Consider the following 15,085-nt stretch of genomic DNA (forward strand, 5'->3'; position numbering starts at 1 on the left):
AAGAAAATATCCTTTTACCTTGGGAATATACACTGAAGTGTTAAGGGGTAAAGGCACATTACCCCTTGCAATCTGCTCTCAGAAGATTGAAAAAAAATTATATAAATGTGTGCATATTCATGTTTGTATATGAATATTTAAGTATGTAACAAACATTTATAGAGAGAAAAATTTTTTAAATGACAAAATGTTAAAAATTGGTGAACCTGAGTAAAAGGTAAAAAGTTCTATTCTTCTTGCAAATTTTCCATAAATTCAATATTATTTCAAAATTAAAACTTACAAAACACGACCTGGTTTTAAAGCACTACTAAAAACTCGGAAATCAAGACTGGGATGATAAACCTTTGGGGGCTTTTAGGCATGCCTATGATGGATGGATTAATTTCAGTGTTTATGGTAAGACATTTAAATGAATGTAAAATGGATGCCTTTATTTGACGAGTCCTATTTCCAGACTATCAAAGAATAACAGAAATGCAGTTCCGCCTCTAGCAAAATTTGATCAAAGTCCAGATACACCCCATAATCAGTTCAAATACACTAATAGGTAGATTGGAATTACATTCATAAGTTTATAGTGGAGAAAATACTGATTTTTAAATATAATAAACGCGAAACCCTTGAAATTAAACAGGCAGTGCAGTGTGACCAAGGGTACTTACACGCTAGTGCTGGGTATCCGCACATGAGTCGTCAGGGCTCACAGTGTGGCTCTGAGAGGCAGAAGAGCGTGGCCTGGGCCAACCAGCCTGAAGTCCGCTGCAGCTTCTCTCAGCTAATCAACTATTATGTACTATGTGCAATCCCTGGCCAAGAGCCCTTTGAAAATCACTTTACCACTTTTGATGTCAAGGCACACTGATTAAAGATTCTTTTATTTGACCCAAATTGAGAGATAACATTTAAATTACACATTGGAAAGCAGTGCAATTATCCCTCAAAACAGATAATGATGGCTTAATTAAAAGAGGCTGACAAAGCACATGTGGAAAAACCAAGATAACAAGGTAAGTACCAAGGTGAACATACATCTTGATGGGGGACTAAAATATTTGACTATACAATTTGGGGTTCTAATTCAACAATTTTTGTTAAAGTAATTGGAGAAATACGTACCTAATTAGGTACGTATTCAGAGGTTATGCCTGGGGAGAGGATTACAGAGAAATATACACATTTTGGTACATATTTCAATGTCTGAATTTTTAAGAATAAATACGCATTGCCTTTACAATTTAAAAACTACTAAAATCAGATCTAGTGATCAGTCACAGTAAAGATATACAAATATGCATGGCAATACCAAGCTATGTGAACTGGCTTTACAGAGATCAACCTAAATTTCTAGTATTTTCAGACCTAGCTAATAAACATTAAGTTCAGAAATACTAAAAGGGAATGAAATAAGCAAATGATGTGGACATTTTTCATTCCAGAATATGGAAGCTCTTTGGACTCAAAAAACCAAATCTTTATTCTATAAAACTTTTATAACAATCTTAACAGTAGTTAGCTTTAAAAAGCCACAAAATACTATGAATTAAATGTATGACAGACACAATAAAGGACATCAGATTACATTGGGGGAAAGTTGTTTTTAAATATAGTACATTTTTCAAGAGAAAAATTTTACAGTGAGAGACTTTTTAATTCACTTTTTCTAATAAAGGGTTTTTCTCTTTGTTTATTAAAACATAAAACATTTTCTTCTTGAACCTTTATATGTAAAATTTATCAAATTGGCAATTTCCTTAGTAACAGGCTGAGCCAGGTGAAATATGTAAAGTAATTTACGTATAAGATTAGAAGGCTAATTCTGGTATTACTGCATAGGTTTAGTATTATTGCATAGGTTCCAAATTCACTGCAAAACCACACTACGGTCTTAATTTTAGATTTGCAGTTGCATCCTCCTCTCTGCTATCTAATGGTGGAAGGACCACCTTGTGGCAAAAATAAGAGCTTCTGAATTCCAGAGCTCAAGATGGTTACTCAGAGAGGAGAGAACTCGGTGGGCTTCTGGGGCACTAGCGATGTTCTATTTTCTGACCTGTATAGAGATGCCATGAGTGCTCACTTCATAATTATTTGTTAAACCACACGACTTTTCTGTTATTGTATTTTGCAATAATAAAGTTTAGGAAAAAAATGTACCTGAATTAAAAGCCATATGCCTAAATGCTTGAATTTTCAAGGCACCAGTTATACTTCCTAGAATTACAATGCATTCTTAACCTTGTAAACGCACTACTGTATTTTTATGATAGGAAACAAAACACGAGGAAAGAGATATATTCTTTGGTAAATGATGGAAGGATTGCTTCCTCAGAATGTTTTCATCGCTGCTCTCTCTCAGCCCCCAAGAGCAACTGCAGGTGCTCTGCCATCATCTGCAATCACCTCCACACCTGTACCAACATGTCTGAAATCTGCCCCCAAACCCTAGATTTAACTGCATCAGTACAGAATATCAAGGACACATGGCATATTTAACTACACACAATATTCAATCAAAAAGGTTTTTCTTTCACGTTTTATTTACTGTATTTCCAGGAAGTGGCACCCACTAACTATTCACAAAATGACTTGAATCCGTTAAGAAAATTTCACCTCTCCAACTGCTGTGGAATCCCTTTTCCTGGGGCTAACTGCATCGCATTTAGTACCTCTTTCATACCGTAGAGCAATTTTTATAAAGGCAGAAAGCCTTTTTTTTCTCAGGAACCTGTCAGGATGCTTTAGTGACCATCTCCTTCACCATGACCCTCACTCAAGCACATCCCAGCGGCAGATGAGAAGAGCCATTAGCTGATGCTGCCCTATGCAAGGGTAGCACTGCATCGCCCAGACTGCCACCCAAACTAGCGTCCATTCCACCAGGGAAGGCCACTCTCACTCCTGATTTCATCTCTGCTTCATTCAAACACTGGGACTATTACAGATGTGGGCATATGTGCCTGAGAATATTTCACAGCACAATGCCTTCCGTTGAGTTAATGCTACCTGCTAAAATAATCCTTATGCTTAAGTTAGGCAGAGAAAATATTTTTAAGGAAACTCATTAGAATGTTATGTAGCAATTCTTGACTTAGGCCATTTCAAATGGCTGTTAATAGAGAGGCAGCCAGTATGCCGGTGTCTGACAGATGCCAGATATGACTATGCCAAGAATCATGGATGTTGCTCAGCCAAGTGTTTGTTTTTACATATGAAGGAATGTCAGGCTGTCGTACCACCAAGATCTATAATTTCCTTAAGGAATCTTTAAATATAGATAGATAGAAAGAAGGAATAGACAGAAAGAAGGAATACTCTCAGGGGTCTTTTAACAGAGTCTTAAAATGGAAAATGGGATTATTGAACTTAAATCTGAAGAGGACCAATTCTTACGTCCCCCTGAACACAAGTAAGAAAATATAAACTTAACATGAGCTGCTTCACTAAGATTTCTGGATTGGCCATGCCTAACGTTAAGATAAAATTCTACTAATGAGAAATCTTGGCATTGATATTACACAGAAGATATATTTGAATATTTTAATCTAACATAACCATAAAGTTAGACTTAATCACTCTATCTAAAAAAGTTCTTCAACATTTTCTAAGAAAGATATAGTTAAAAAAAAGTTTTTTTTAACCCTTTTCCTCCTAGAAATAGATGAGACAGAGACAGAAAGAGAGAGAGAACTATGAATAATGGAGAACAATGGAGAAAGTTATTACCAGTGAATGGGAACATAATCTTTAAAACCTTTGCTACAACTAGAATCAAAAACTCAACAATTCTGGGGGCCAGCCCTGTGGCTTAGCAGTTAAGTGCGCGCGCTCCGATACTGGCGGCCCGGGTTCGGATCCCGGGCACGCACCAACGCACTGCTTGTCCAGTCATGCTGAGGCAGCGTCCCACATACAGCAACTAGAAGGATGTGCAACTATGACATACAACTATCTACTGGGGCTTTGGGGAGAAAAAGGGAAAAAACAAGGAGGAGGATTGGCAATAGATATTAGCTCAGGGCCAGTCTTCCTCAGCAAAAAGAGGAGGATTGGCATGGATGTTAGCTCAGGGCTGATCCTCCTCATACACAAAAAAAAACCTCAACAATTCTGACAGGCTATCTGTTTTTTAATACAAACATATCTTGTTTTTCAAAGCATAAAGTACATCTAATCATTCAAAGTCTCAGTGACTGAGACTGTCTTGTCACAAGCATTAAAAAATGAGCATAGTAACAAACAGCGAGCTTAGGCACAGTTTCACATGGTGGATTGTTTTACCTTCAGGAAATCCAGAATCTCTACAAGTTATTAAAACTATAAAGAGGTCAAATTTTACAATGTCCTCTCCTCAACTTCGGCTAAATGTAACCACATTAAAATACCTACATGGTCTTTGATCATGAAGCAGAAACATATAATGATAGATTTCTTTTAATCCTTACTCAAGAACGATATTTAAACAAAGCCCTCATTCAGGAAGACATACACTAATGCACGTCAGAAAAATAACGTTCTAAATTTTATAGAGCATCCCCAGGTAATGTTAACAACCAGATTAAAAAATAAGGCAAACCAAAGCTATTCTACATGTCCTTGAGCTGGGAAGTTTCTCAAGGAAAGGAGTCATGTCTCAGAAATATATTCAAAAATATAAATTCTTATGCATTAGTTTCTTTGTTAAGTCTCTTTCAAATTCTTCAGTTAACAGCAATACTTTAAAAATCTTCAACTGTTAACTCTTAGCTTGCAATGTTTTGATTTTTCCTGAATCTTGAAAACTTCCAAGTGCCATTAAACATATTATCTCCTGTTTCTTCTCACAGAACTAATGTTCATAAAAGGATCATCATCGTCCTGAAATGACATACAAATGTCATGTTAGTGATTGTATCACACTTCACTGAGACAAGACAGAAGTTCTTACGGACAAAACAATACCAGTAAGAGTCATTTTCTCCTTTCACATGACGCAGACTTTCATTTTTCTATTTCCTTTATAAATATGAATAGTTTGTCAATTATCTTTTCTCTTCCTCCCTTCCTTAGTAGCTATTTGACTGCTGAATAAAGAAGTCCAATTAAATTCTTAGCAAGCATTAAAAATAATTTATTCTGATATATATATATATATATGTATGTATATATAGTTAGCATATACATTTCTCTCAACTATTAACCTTAATAAAGGCAAACAAGGTATGGGTAAGCCAGAAAAATTAATACTATTCAAGCTATTTCTATTTGGTTTTTGAATAGATTTTTTTCATTTATATCTTACTACTGGTGTATATGATGTTCTGGAAACTCACAGTCAAAAACATAATGAAGCCACATGACCAAACTCAGAAATAGCTGTAATTTTTACTTCCCATTACCCATTTAATGTCAGGAATAGACAACTACTCTCAGACTGATGGAAGCAACAACCTACCGAAGCAATCTTTCAAATTTCGGGAGAAAAAGAAGTAGATGGAATATTTCAATTTCAAAGAGTTCTCATGCTGCTGGGCTGTAGATTATATGTATAGTTAGAACAGAGAGGAACATCAGCTATTAACTGAGAATTAAAGAGAATAAAGACTAACAAATTTCAGATAAGCCCAAGTTACATAATTTCATGAAGATAACATAAAATTGATTCTTATGTATTCTTTAAATATTCAGAAGATAAAGCAAATTTGCAAATTTTTGATTTATGTTTAAGACATTAATAAAAAGGAATAATTATTTGGTGCTAAGCTCTGTTGGTGGTCTTATATTCAAATGTTAGCTAAGTTAGCTATCTCTGGTGAGAAATGGATGCCTTGAGAAATACAAATTCACTTTCATTTATTAATTCATTTTCTGCTACTATTAAAGGCAGAACTTGTTAATAAACCAGAGATAAATCCAAATTGAAGTCTAATAGAGAATCTGCTAACAGTTCTTCTTTGCAGTTAACATGAACTATATAAAATTTTTAACTTTAATGTATACCTACACGTACATCTATATGCTTTGGAATTAACCAACAAGTCAACAACTGCTCGCTTCCCTCCCAGAGGCAACATGTTATTATTTAACGGGTAGGTTGAGTTCATGCCGTCATTTTTCTCTGCAGCCTGAATTCTGATGAGTCCTCTCCTCAAGCTGTTTCAAAGCCACAGCTGGGATACAGGGAATATGACAGCAGCAGTCAAAGCTCAAAATGAAAGGTATGAGTCACATGCTACAACAGGGATGAACCTGGAGGACATTATGCTAAGTGAAATAAGCCAGTCACAAAAAGACAAATACTGTATGATTCCACTTACAGCAGACATCTAAAGTAGTCAAATTCATAGAAACAGAAAGTAGAATGGTGGTTACCAGGGGCTGGGGGGAAGGGGAAATGGGGAGTTGTTGCTCAATGGGTGTAGATTTTCAGTTTTGGAAGATGAAAAAGTTCTGGGCATCTGTTGCATTACAAGGTGAATACACTTAACACTAGTGAACTGTACACTTAAAGTGGTTAAGAGGGTATGTTTTATGTCATGTGTTTTTACCACGATTAAAAATTTGAAAAAATAAAAATACATAAATGAAAAGGGTGATAGGCTTAAGAGAAACACCTTAAAGCGATTCAACCAAAGCTAGCGAAGGCCCCTCAAATGGCCACCATAGAGGAAAGAGAAAGGCCAGGCTTTCATCCAACTTAGCTGAAACAACAAATGAAGCAAGATAAGAGGCAAGGCCTGATTCTACCTCTTCCCATTCCTTCTCGTTCAAGTTAGAAGAGATTTTATAGTTTTCTGGTCCAGATAACCGTCCTGAATTGGAGTTGCTTTCATACATACTGCCACACATCTTATATATGAAAGGTGTGCAGCATATAGTGGATACTTCACAAATATTCTATTAAAGTAACATTAAAAGCTTTTAGGATGTCATCATCCATCATTTCTCCAAATATATACGACAGGAGGTGAAAAAACTATTATGATCCTACTGTTACCTGGGCAAATTAAGAGCTGAGTGAATATCATATTTTAAAAATCTGCAAGCCTTTTATATCTGAGGTATTTACATTGATGGGCACTCAACTTATGCTACCTATTGACTCTTAACATTAACTATGGTTCAAAGGAAGGTTATCAATGAAATTTTTTAAAAAATTACTTCTAGCAACTAGCTTAGCAGTCCTTATTTAAATTTTATAAACGGCTAAAAATTAAGATTTAACAATATTACTTTATTACCTCGTCTGACTCAAAATCGACCCCCTTAGCTGTTTGGCTCTGGGACATGCGTTTGTTCGATGACGATGTGCCTGACCACCTGAGGCAAAAACATGGAGAAAACACAGAAAATGAATGAAAGAATTCATCAAAAGTGCCTTTCCAGCTAAGTTGTTCATTCTAGTAGTGGCCATGAATAAAAATCACTAATACATTCCCTTCAATCTACATTAGCAGCAGTAAAAACCTGATGAGGAAAAGGACTCTGGGGCCAGCGTTTGAATTCCAGTTTTGTCATTTACTAGCTATGTGGCTTTAGGCAAGTTACCTAGCCTCTCTGTGCCTCAACTTCTTCATCTGTAAAACGAGGATAATAATTTTTTAAACATTTGTTGTGTTAATATACTTAAATACTTAGATCAATGGCTGACATATTAAGCACTACACCGATGATTACTTACATTATTATTATAGCTCTTAGCATATATTAACATGTATCTACTACCATCCCCCACTCTTGAAAATTGTGGCAACACCGAAATATTTTTAATTCAAATCTCAGTTATGTTTCCGCAATAGGACAAAAGGATCTTAGGAAAGGCTCACTGCTTTCTAGGGTTGCCTCACCGTTTGTGTTATCTGTGTTCAATCCAAATCAAATAGCAAATATTTACTGAATGCCTGCTCTTTGCCAGGTACTATGATAGGCCCTGGGAAACATCAGTGAACAAGAAAAGCATGACTCCTACCCTCATGAAGCTTAACTTGTGGTAATGGAACTCATATTCCTATGTCTTTTTATGACTAAGAATTTTAAGTCATCTTAGATCAGGGCCAGCAAACTAGGGCCAGTGGGCCATATTCAGCCTGCCTGTTTCTAACGGCCTATGAGCTAAGAATGGTTTTCACATTTTGAAATGGGTACATTTAAATGGTTATATAAGTACCTACATAATATCCTCAGTTTTGCCTCTTGGTCTGCAAAGCCCAAAATATTTACTATCTGGCCCTTTAAGAAGTTTGCTGACTCATGCTGTGAATGAAAGCAGTGTTTGTGAATTTTTAGCCAACAATTTATTACCATGATTTGGGATGCTATTATAGCAAGAGAAATATATCTGAAGGTCTTGTCTGGACAAACAAATTGAGCATCAAGAGGTCTTGTGTCAGAAGGAAACAGAAAAATCCACAGATTCTTATCCACAAAAGTAAAGGATAGGAGGATTTATCGAGCAAACTTGAAAGGCAACATAGCTTTAGAGGTAGAGGATCAAAGAGTTTATCAACTGATCCGTCTGGGGAGTCCTCGTCTCTGTACTTGACCTAAGCAGGAACTGGCCAAGTGTTGACTTGTTTCCATCTGTGACAGGAAGAAGCAGATCATCAGGAGCATAAAGCCACAGTGCCAAGGTGACAGTTAGGTTAATGCGTTGTTGTTGGGGAGCCGGGGGAAGCGGGCTGGGGGGTTATGCAACGAAACACCCTTTGAGATCTGACTCGGCTTTCTCATGTCTCCCTAGACAAAGTGATTTGTCCAGTGGGGCCCAGAAACAAGCCAGCCATCTGTGACGGATGTTGGCCCGTTTGATGACAGCAAGAGCTCTAATTCTGCATCAGAGGACCCCACGGACCTAGAGATCTCATCTGTGAGAGGTGCCCTATCCTTAGACATCAATGGTAGGAAAGGAAAGAAATGGTTATACTGTTTTGACTGCTGGGTCAAATAAATGGGCTTTCATCCTGGATGTCAAAAAGTGTTACATTTGATTAGCTTTATGTACATGGCTCAAAAATAAGGGGAGAGAATGTATCAAATTGAGCTCCAGGAGCTGTAAGTTTTCTTCATTTTTGTTCAGATATAATTTGGGGCCATAAATTAGAATTCTCATCTAGAGATGTTCAGCGAATATGTCAGTTGTAGCAGTGTTATAAGCATAAGATAACATGTTAAATCGGCCTGTGCTGTGCCCGGCACATAAAAGGTGCCCCCAAAATATTAGTTCCCTGCTTTGCAAGGTTTAATAGAATCCCCTCAACCTCTCCTCCTCCACCTGGCCCGATGGAGCCGGGTCTTCTCTCGCTTGCTGCTTTAAGGTGATGGTGGTTATTACCTGCCAGCTCTATCAAATCTGGAAGGGTCCTCTTATTCTCAGTACAATGAGGGTAGAGTTTGGAACAATTTTTCCAGGGAAATATAGGCTTTCCATTGCTCATCTGGCAGAAGGGAGTTCTACAGCTGCAAGTTATTTCCTTCTTAAACTTAACTGCCAGGAATATGAGTGCTTTTATTGCTTACCATTCTTCTTATTATTCTTGCTCTATTTCCCTAGCCTGTTATTTAGTTTATTTAATAAGCATTTATACAGGCACTATGTGCCCAGTACTGTACTTAGCACTTTACATACCTTAACTCACTTAAGCCTCATCACTCAACCCTCTGAAGTAAATATTATCTTCATTTTACAAATGAGGACACTGAAGCACAGAGAAGTCAAAAAGCTTGCACATGGTCCACACCTAGTAAGTGCCAGAGCTTAAATACTTTAAATTACAAGTGAAATAACCAGACAAACCATGCCATTACTAAAAAATTCTTCAAAAGCAGCCTGAATTGTGTCATTCAGTTGCTGTCATCAGAAACATAAATATGCCAAGGCTGATTTCAGATTTATTGCCAAAATGTTAATTTCTAAATTGCTTCTCATCATTTAAATGATCCTTATTGTTTGCACAATGGTCTGAGAGCTTAATCTATTATGTTAAGAAGCAAGTTCTGGACCAGAATGCCCGGCTATGTGACTAGTTGGGTGACCTTAGGTAAGTTACTTAGCCTACCGTGCCTCACTATAGGGATAATATAGTTATAACTGCATCTACCCCCTGGGGTGGTTGTGAGTGCCAAACACGCTAATTCATATATAAAGCCTCAGAACAGTGCCTGACACACAGGAAGTGCTAACAATTCAGTTATTATCATTATTACCTCATGAGTAAATAAGAAGTCAACAGACATTTATTCCACTGAAAAAAAGACAACCCAAAATGGTAACAAAATCAAGATAATTTTTCTTTACTACCCCTAAATATATGTCAAACATACTAAAATAGTGTTTTCATTAGTTCCAATAATGAAAAATAAGGACCCCATGCAAGCTAAACTTCTATATTCCTCGCAACTATTGATTCACTACTGAAAAAAAAAACCCAGAAAGCTAGACCTGTTTTTGTTTGAGTGCATTTTAATTTACAAAGACGAGAACACCAAACATGTACTTAGAAAGGGACTCTCTTCCTTCGATGGACTGAGAGATCCTGATATTACCCCAATAAATCTCCTTTTCCCTAAGCAAATTTGAGTTAGGTTTCTATCAGCTGGAACCAAAAGAGTCCGGTTTAATACATGTAACTCAAGCTTGATAATTTAAGGACATCCTCATATAAGCTAACTACCTCAGTTATCCTCAACTACCCACCACAGATATACAAGTTGAACCGCATCTGAGCCCATCCTGTTATTTTTCACTCCTTCTACAAAGGCTAGCACTGGCTTTGGCAACTCTATCCTCCCCTGGCCTTTTCTCATGTCTTTCTTGTTGCTTTTTCTACTTTACCTAAGCTCTAAAGACTGAAATCGCAGGACTGGAACACAAGCCCTCTTTTCTCTCTACCTTCTCTTTCAAGGCGATGGATCCATTCCAATGGCTTTAAGTATCAGTTATATGCTGCTGAGGAGTAAATTTAGGTATCATTCTCAACCTCTTATCTGAGCTCTGGACTCATATAGCCAATCACCTATAACCTCTTTTCATGTAAATTTCACAGGCATCTCAAACTTTCCATGTCTAAAGCAGAACTTTTGGTTATCTGCCTATCGTCACCCACAGAAATCCATTTCTCTTCTTTTACACCTTTCTCAGAGTACAGCACTATCTAAGTGCTCACGCAGGAAACCTAGAAATCAGCCATGATTCCTCATTCTCCCTCACTCCAAATATTCACTTCATCCTCATCTTCCGTCATGTCTACCTCAAAATATATCCTGAAACCGTCTATTCTTTCCATTTCCCCTGCAGCCACTCTGGTGCAGGCCTCCATCACCTCTTCCCTGGACTTCCTACAGCACCCTCTTTTCACATCAGCCTGTTTGCTCTCCTGTCCTCCTGCACAGTGATCCTTTATAAATGTAAATCAGATGGTGCCACTGCTCTCTCAAAATCCTTCCCTGAATTTATAATAAAGTCCAAATTCCTCACCCCACTCACCTGTTCCTGCTTCATGATGTACTCCTGCCTGTCTTTTCTATTCTCATCTCAAACCACTTCCTTTCCACCATGCTTTAGTCACTGGCTCCTAAATAAGGAGCTTGTTTCTTAGTAAGCTTGTTTCTTCTTCGAGAGACTTGGCATATGCTTTTCCCTCTGCTTTCTGCAAAGCCAAGTTTCTCTCAGTAAAATTTCAGCTTAAAGGTAACCTCCCCAGAGGCCTTCCCTGATCACCCTTTTAAGCAGATATCTTTGGCCTGTGACACTCCTCTGTTTTGCTGCACCCTGATGATTTCCTTCAAGTCTTCTTACATATCTGTTGATCATCAGCTCAAACGTTATCTACCTTCTTTGTAAAACCAATGATCTATCCTGGGAAGATACTGCAACTTCCCTTAGATTTCATTACACTTGAATAAAACACTTATCTTGGTGGATTATTAGTGCCCTGTCATTAGCCTACCACAAAGAGTAAATTCCTGGAAGGAAGGAGACATTTCTTTCATATTTCTATCCCCAGCTCCTAGCATAATGTTTAACCGAATAAATAAGTGGATGTGGAACTATACTTGCCAAATTTTCCAACACAGACCCTTAATTCACATAAAGTACATATTCTGAATGGGGTCAGTACTATACCCAAGGAATGAAAATTGGTTCCAGGGGATGGGGTGGGTGAAAACTTTTAGATATTATAAAGGTTTTTGGCCCTCCCAAGCTCAATCCTACCCAACAAAACTTCATTCTTTAGTATTTAATCTCTCTTGTTAGGGAGAAATTAAATTTAAGTTATTTTAATTAAACTAAATCAAGTTTAATTTTTAGCCTTAGGTAATGAAAAAAAGGTTGAGATCATGAAAAAACTTTGAGAAACACTGAGGGAGAGCCTTTTCCTCAATATCCTCCCTATTTTATAACTCCTGTTCATCTCATTACTCTCGCCTCTCATTCTCCACCCCACTGATCCAAATAATGCCTATCTTTAAAACTGCAGGTAAATTGTACTCCCTCTATAAAGCTCTTTCTTCTGATAGCCCACACTTCTTGCTCCTTTTTCTGAGGGCCTATAAGCACTCATACCTAGTCTGTACCATAAAATTTCACACATAATTATGTACTGATTCAATCATCCCTTAAGAGATTCAAATGTGTTCCTCTCTCTCTTCCACTACATTTTATGTTGCCTGAAGGCAGTAACCATATTAAAACATTCATTATGTCCCCAATCAGACCTAATATAATGCTCATACAGAAAATAAGTATATAAAAAAACTGTTGATTATTTATTTCCTTAAGTAGAAATTTTCATTAACTGAGCTTTAGTTAAGCAGTGTTCACCTAAAATGTTAGCACATAGAAGAAAATGGTAATAGTGAATCAAGTCAAACCTTACAGTAATAGACCAAAACCAAAAAGGGCAGGAAAGGCATAAAAGTGTTCTGAAGGCAGAGAAAGTCTACATGACCCTCTTTTTAGTGTTTAGCACAGCATCCTATGTAATTTAGTACATAAAAATATGATGATGAAGAGAAGCTGAAATCAAGTATTAACAAAACACAAAACTATCTTCTGTTAATTGGAGAGAACACAGTACTCTATGAAGAAAATCACTGGGTAATAAAGATAAAAGGAAATGAATTACAGGTTACTTAAATTTTCAATGAAAATACTTGTGATAATGCTGCATCGACTCTATGAACTAGTCCTTGGTCGATTTTTCACTTCTCTACATACTTGACTAGCTGAAAATAACTCTATTAAACTTCTATGGCATAGAAAAATGTATAAGTAGAATTCTGGATAACTTTGAATCTTTTCAGATGTTTCTTTTTGCAGGAAGTCACTGTACTTACCTTGGATCTGTTTTTGAAGTGGTAGGAAAAACATCTTCTTCCACATCTGACTCATCCACCTCAGTCACCTAAGGGGGTAAAGAACAAAACAGCAAAGAGCTTTTTGTGGGAATGGAACATTTGAAATAATAATGAATTAAAAAACTGAAACTCAAAGTTGTTGTGTTTTTTTTAACTATACAAAACGAAGTCGCAAAAAAGGAGGCAGAAACTGTGTAAGCAGCAGCTATCAAAACTAAAGCTCAGCCTGACCTCCCTCCAATGTCACTCTTCACTCACAAGGGGGTTCCCACACAACATGTGTGAGTTTACTTCTCTGCTGGCCACCCTGGCCGCCTGGGAAGCTCAAGCAACATGCAGTTAGATTGGAGAATGCCTCACAGAGTGTCACGTGCAGGCAGTGCCCTCTGGTTTTCTTGGGTTCTAATGAGAAGTTAGATCATCAGTGTTCCATCTCCAGTTTTAAATGAGGTCTAAGACCGTGTGGGAAGTACTGGATATTTATCTTTCTGTTACATTTATCCCTGTTAAATACCATTTGCTGGTTTCAAGCCACAGTAAAGATATTTGTGATTCTTGATTCTATCATCCAAAATGCTCCCTATTTCTCTACATTTTGTATTATCTTGACACTAAATACACACATTTGCTATGTCTTCCTCTAACTGATAAAGCCAAGGACAAAATACTGAAAAAACAGCATCTGAGACCTCCCCCTCCAGGCTAACAATGAACTATTCATTAATCAAAAGTCATTAACTGCAGTTGTCCAAGCAGCTATGAATCTAGCTAATATTCCTGCATTTTGTCCATAAAACTATCAGGAGGTGTCTTATGTGCCTTGAAGGAATCAAACACATTCAATATTCCCCTAATCTACCACGGAGTAAACTCAATCCAAAAACAAAAAAAAGTTAGTTTGGCATGACTTATTCTTTTTGAACTCATGTTCTTACCCGACGATAGAAAAATCTAGAAGGGAAGCTACTTGCAGACATGATGATAACTTTGTTTTCAGATATGATGATCTTGAAGCATTAGCAAACAACAGTTGATTAAAAATAATGAAACGGAGCTCAGTATAAAAGTTAGCACTGGTATACCCACATATAAATTGATAATAAGAAGAGAGGGAAAAAAAAGGAAAGATGAAGTTAAGAGTGATAAAAGAACAAGATTAGAATCAGGACAGAGAAGAAGAGAAGTTTTCTGGAAAGGGGGTGGGTCAATTGTGTCATGTACTCGAGAGATCAAGAAGAATAAAATTTGAGAAAAGACTGCCAGGGCAGTATGATATAGAGCAACAGTTCTCAACTGGGGGTGATTTTTAACCCTCACTCCCATCCTGGAAACATTTGGAAATGTCTGAAGACATTTTTGATTGTCATAAGTAGGGGCATATTACTGGCATCTAGTGGGTAGAGGCCATTATATTGCACAGGACAGCCCCTCACAACAAAGACTTATCTGGTCCAACATGTTGGACCTGCCACTGAGAAACCCTGATATAGAGGGAAGAGTACTGGCTTGGGAGTTAAGACACATGGGTTTTGAAAGTGAGGTAATAGGAGAGTCAAAGGAAGACTCTTCTTGGAATCCAAAGGATGAGTAGAAGGCTCTTCCTTTGTTATCTCTAGAGCTATGTTATATCTAGAGCTGAACACAGAGATCCTTAGACTCCAACCTCTCAGTTTGTCCTGAGTCTAGCTTCAGCCATTAAGGCACAAGCCAGAGTGTTATGAGAGTGTAAGTAACAAAAGGAAGCCAGGGA

The 15,085-nt window shown here is 37.3% G+C and overlaps 1 protein-coding gene across 3 annotated transcripts in view; it reads right to left on the bottom strand.

Annotated features, from left to right (window-relative positions):
• Positions 1-851: 851 nt before the first annotated feature.
• Positions 852-15,085, bottom strand: part of MRE11 (MRE11 double strand break repair nuclease) — a 68,324-nt gene continuing 54,090 nt past the window's right edge. The window contains exons 18-20 of one of the 3 annotated variants that reach the window (XM_004427436.3): positions 13,315-13,382; positions 7,221-7,299; positions 852-4,857 (exon numbers count right to left, since the gene is read on the bottom strand). In XM_004427436.3, the coding sequence (XP_004427493.1) occupies positions 4,804-4,857; positions 7,221-7,299; positions 13,315-13,382 (201 nt within the window). In that variant the 3' untranslated portion in view covers positions 852-4,803. Of the gene's footprint in view, positions 4,858-7,220; positions 7,300-7,332; positions 8,560-13,314; positions 13,383-15,085 lie in introns of those variants that run through there. The other 2 variants (XM_087433607.1, XM_087433606.1) reach the window with 2 other exon arrangements.

The sequence above is a fragment of the Ceratotherium simum genome, chromosome 7, assembly GCF_057802395.1.
Source record: "Ceratotherium simum simum isolate JZ-2026a chromosome 7, ASM5780239v1, whole genome shotgun sequence".
Classification (NCBI taxonomy): domain Eukaryota; kingdom Metazoa; phylum Chordata; class Mammalia; order Perissodactyla; family Rhinocerotidae; genus Ceratotherium; species Ceratotherium simum.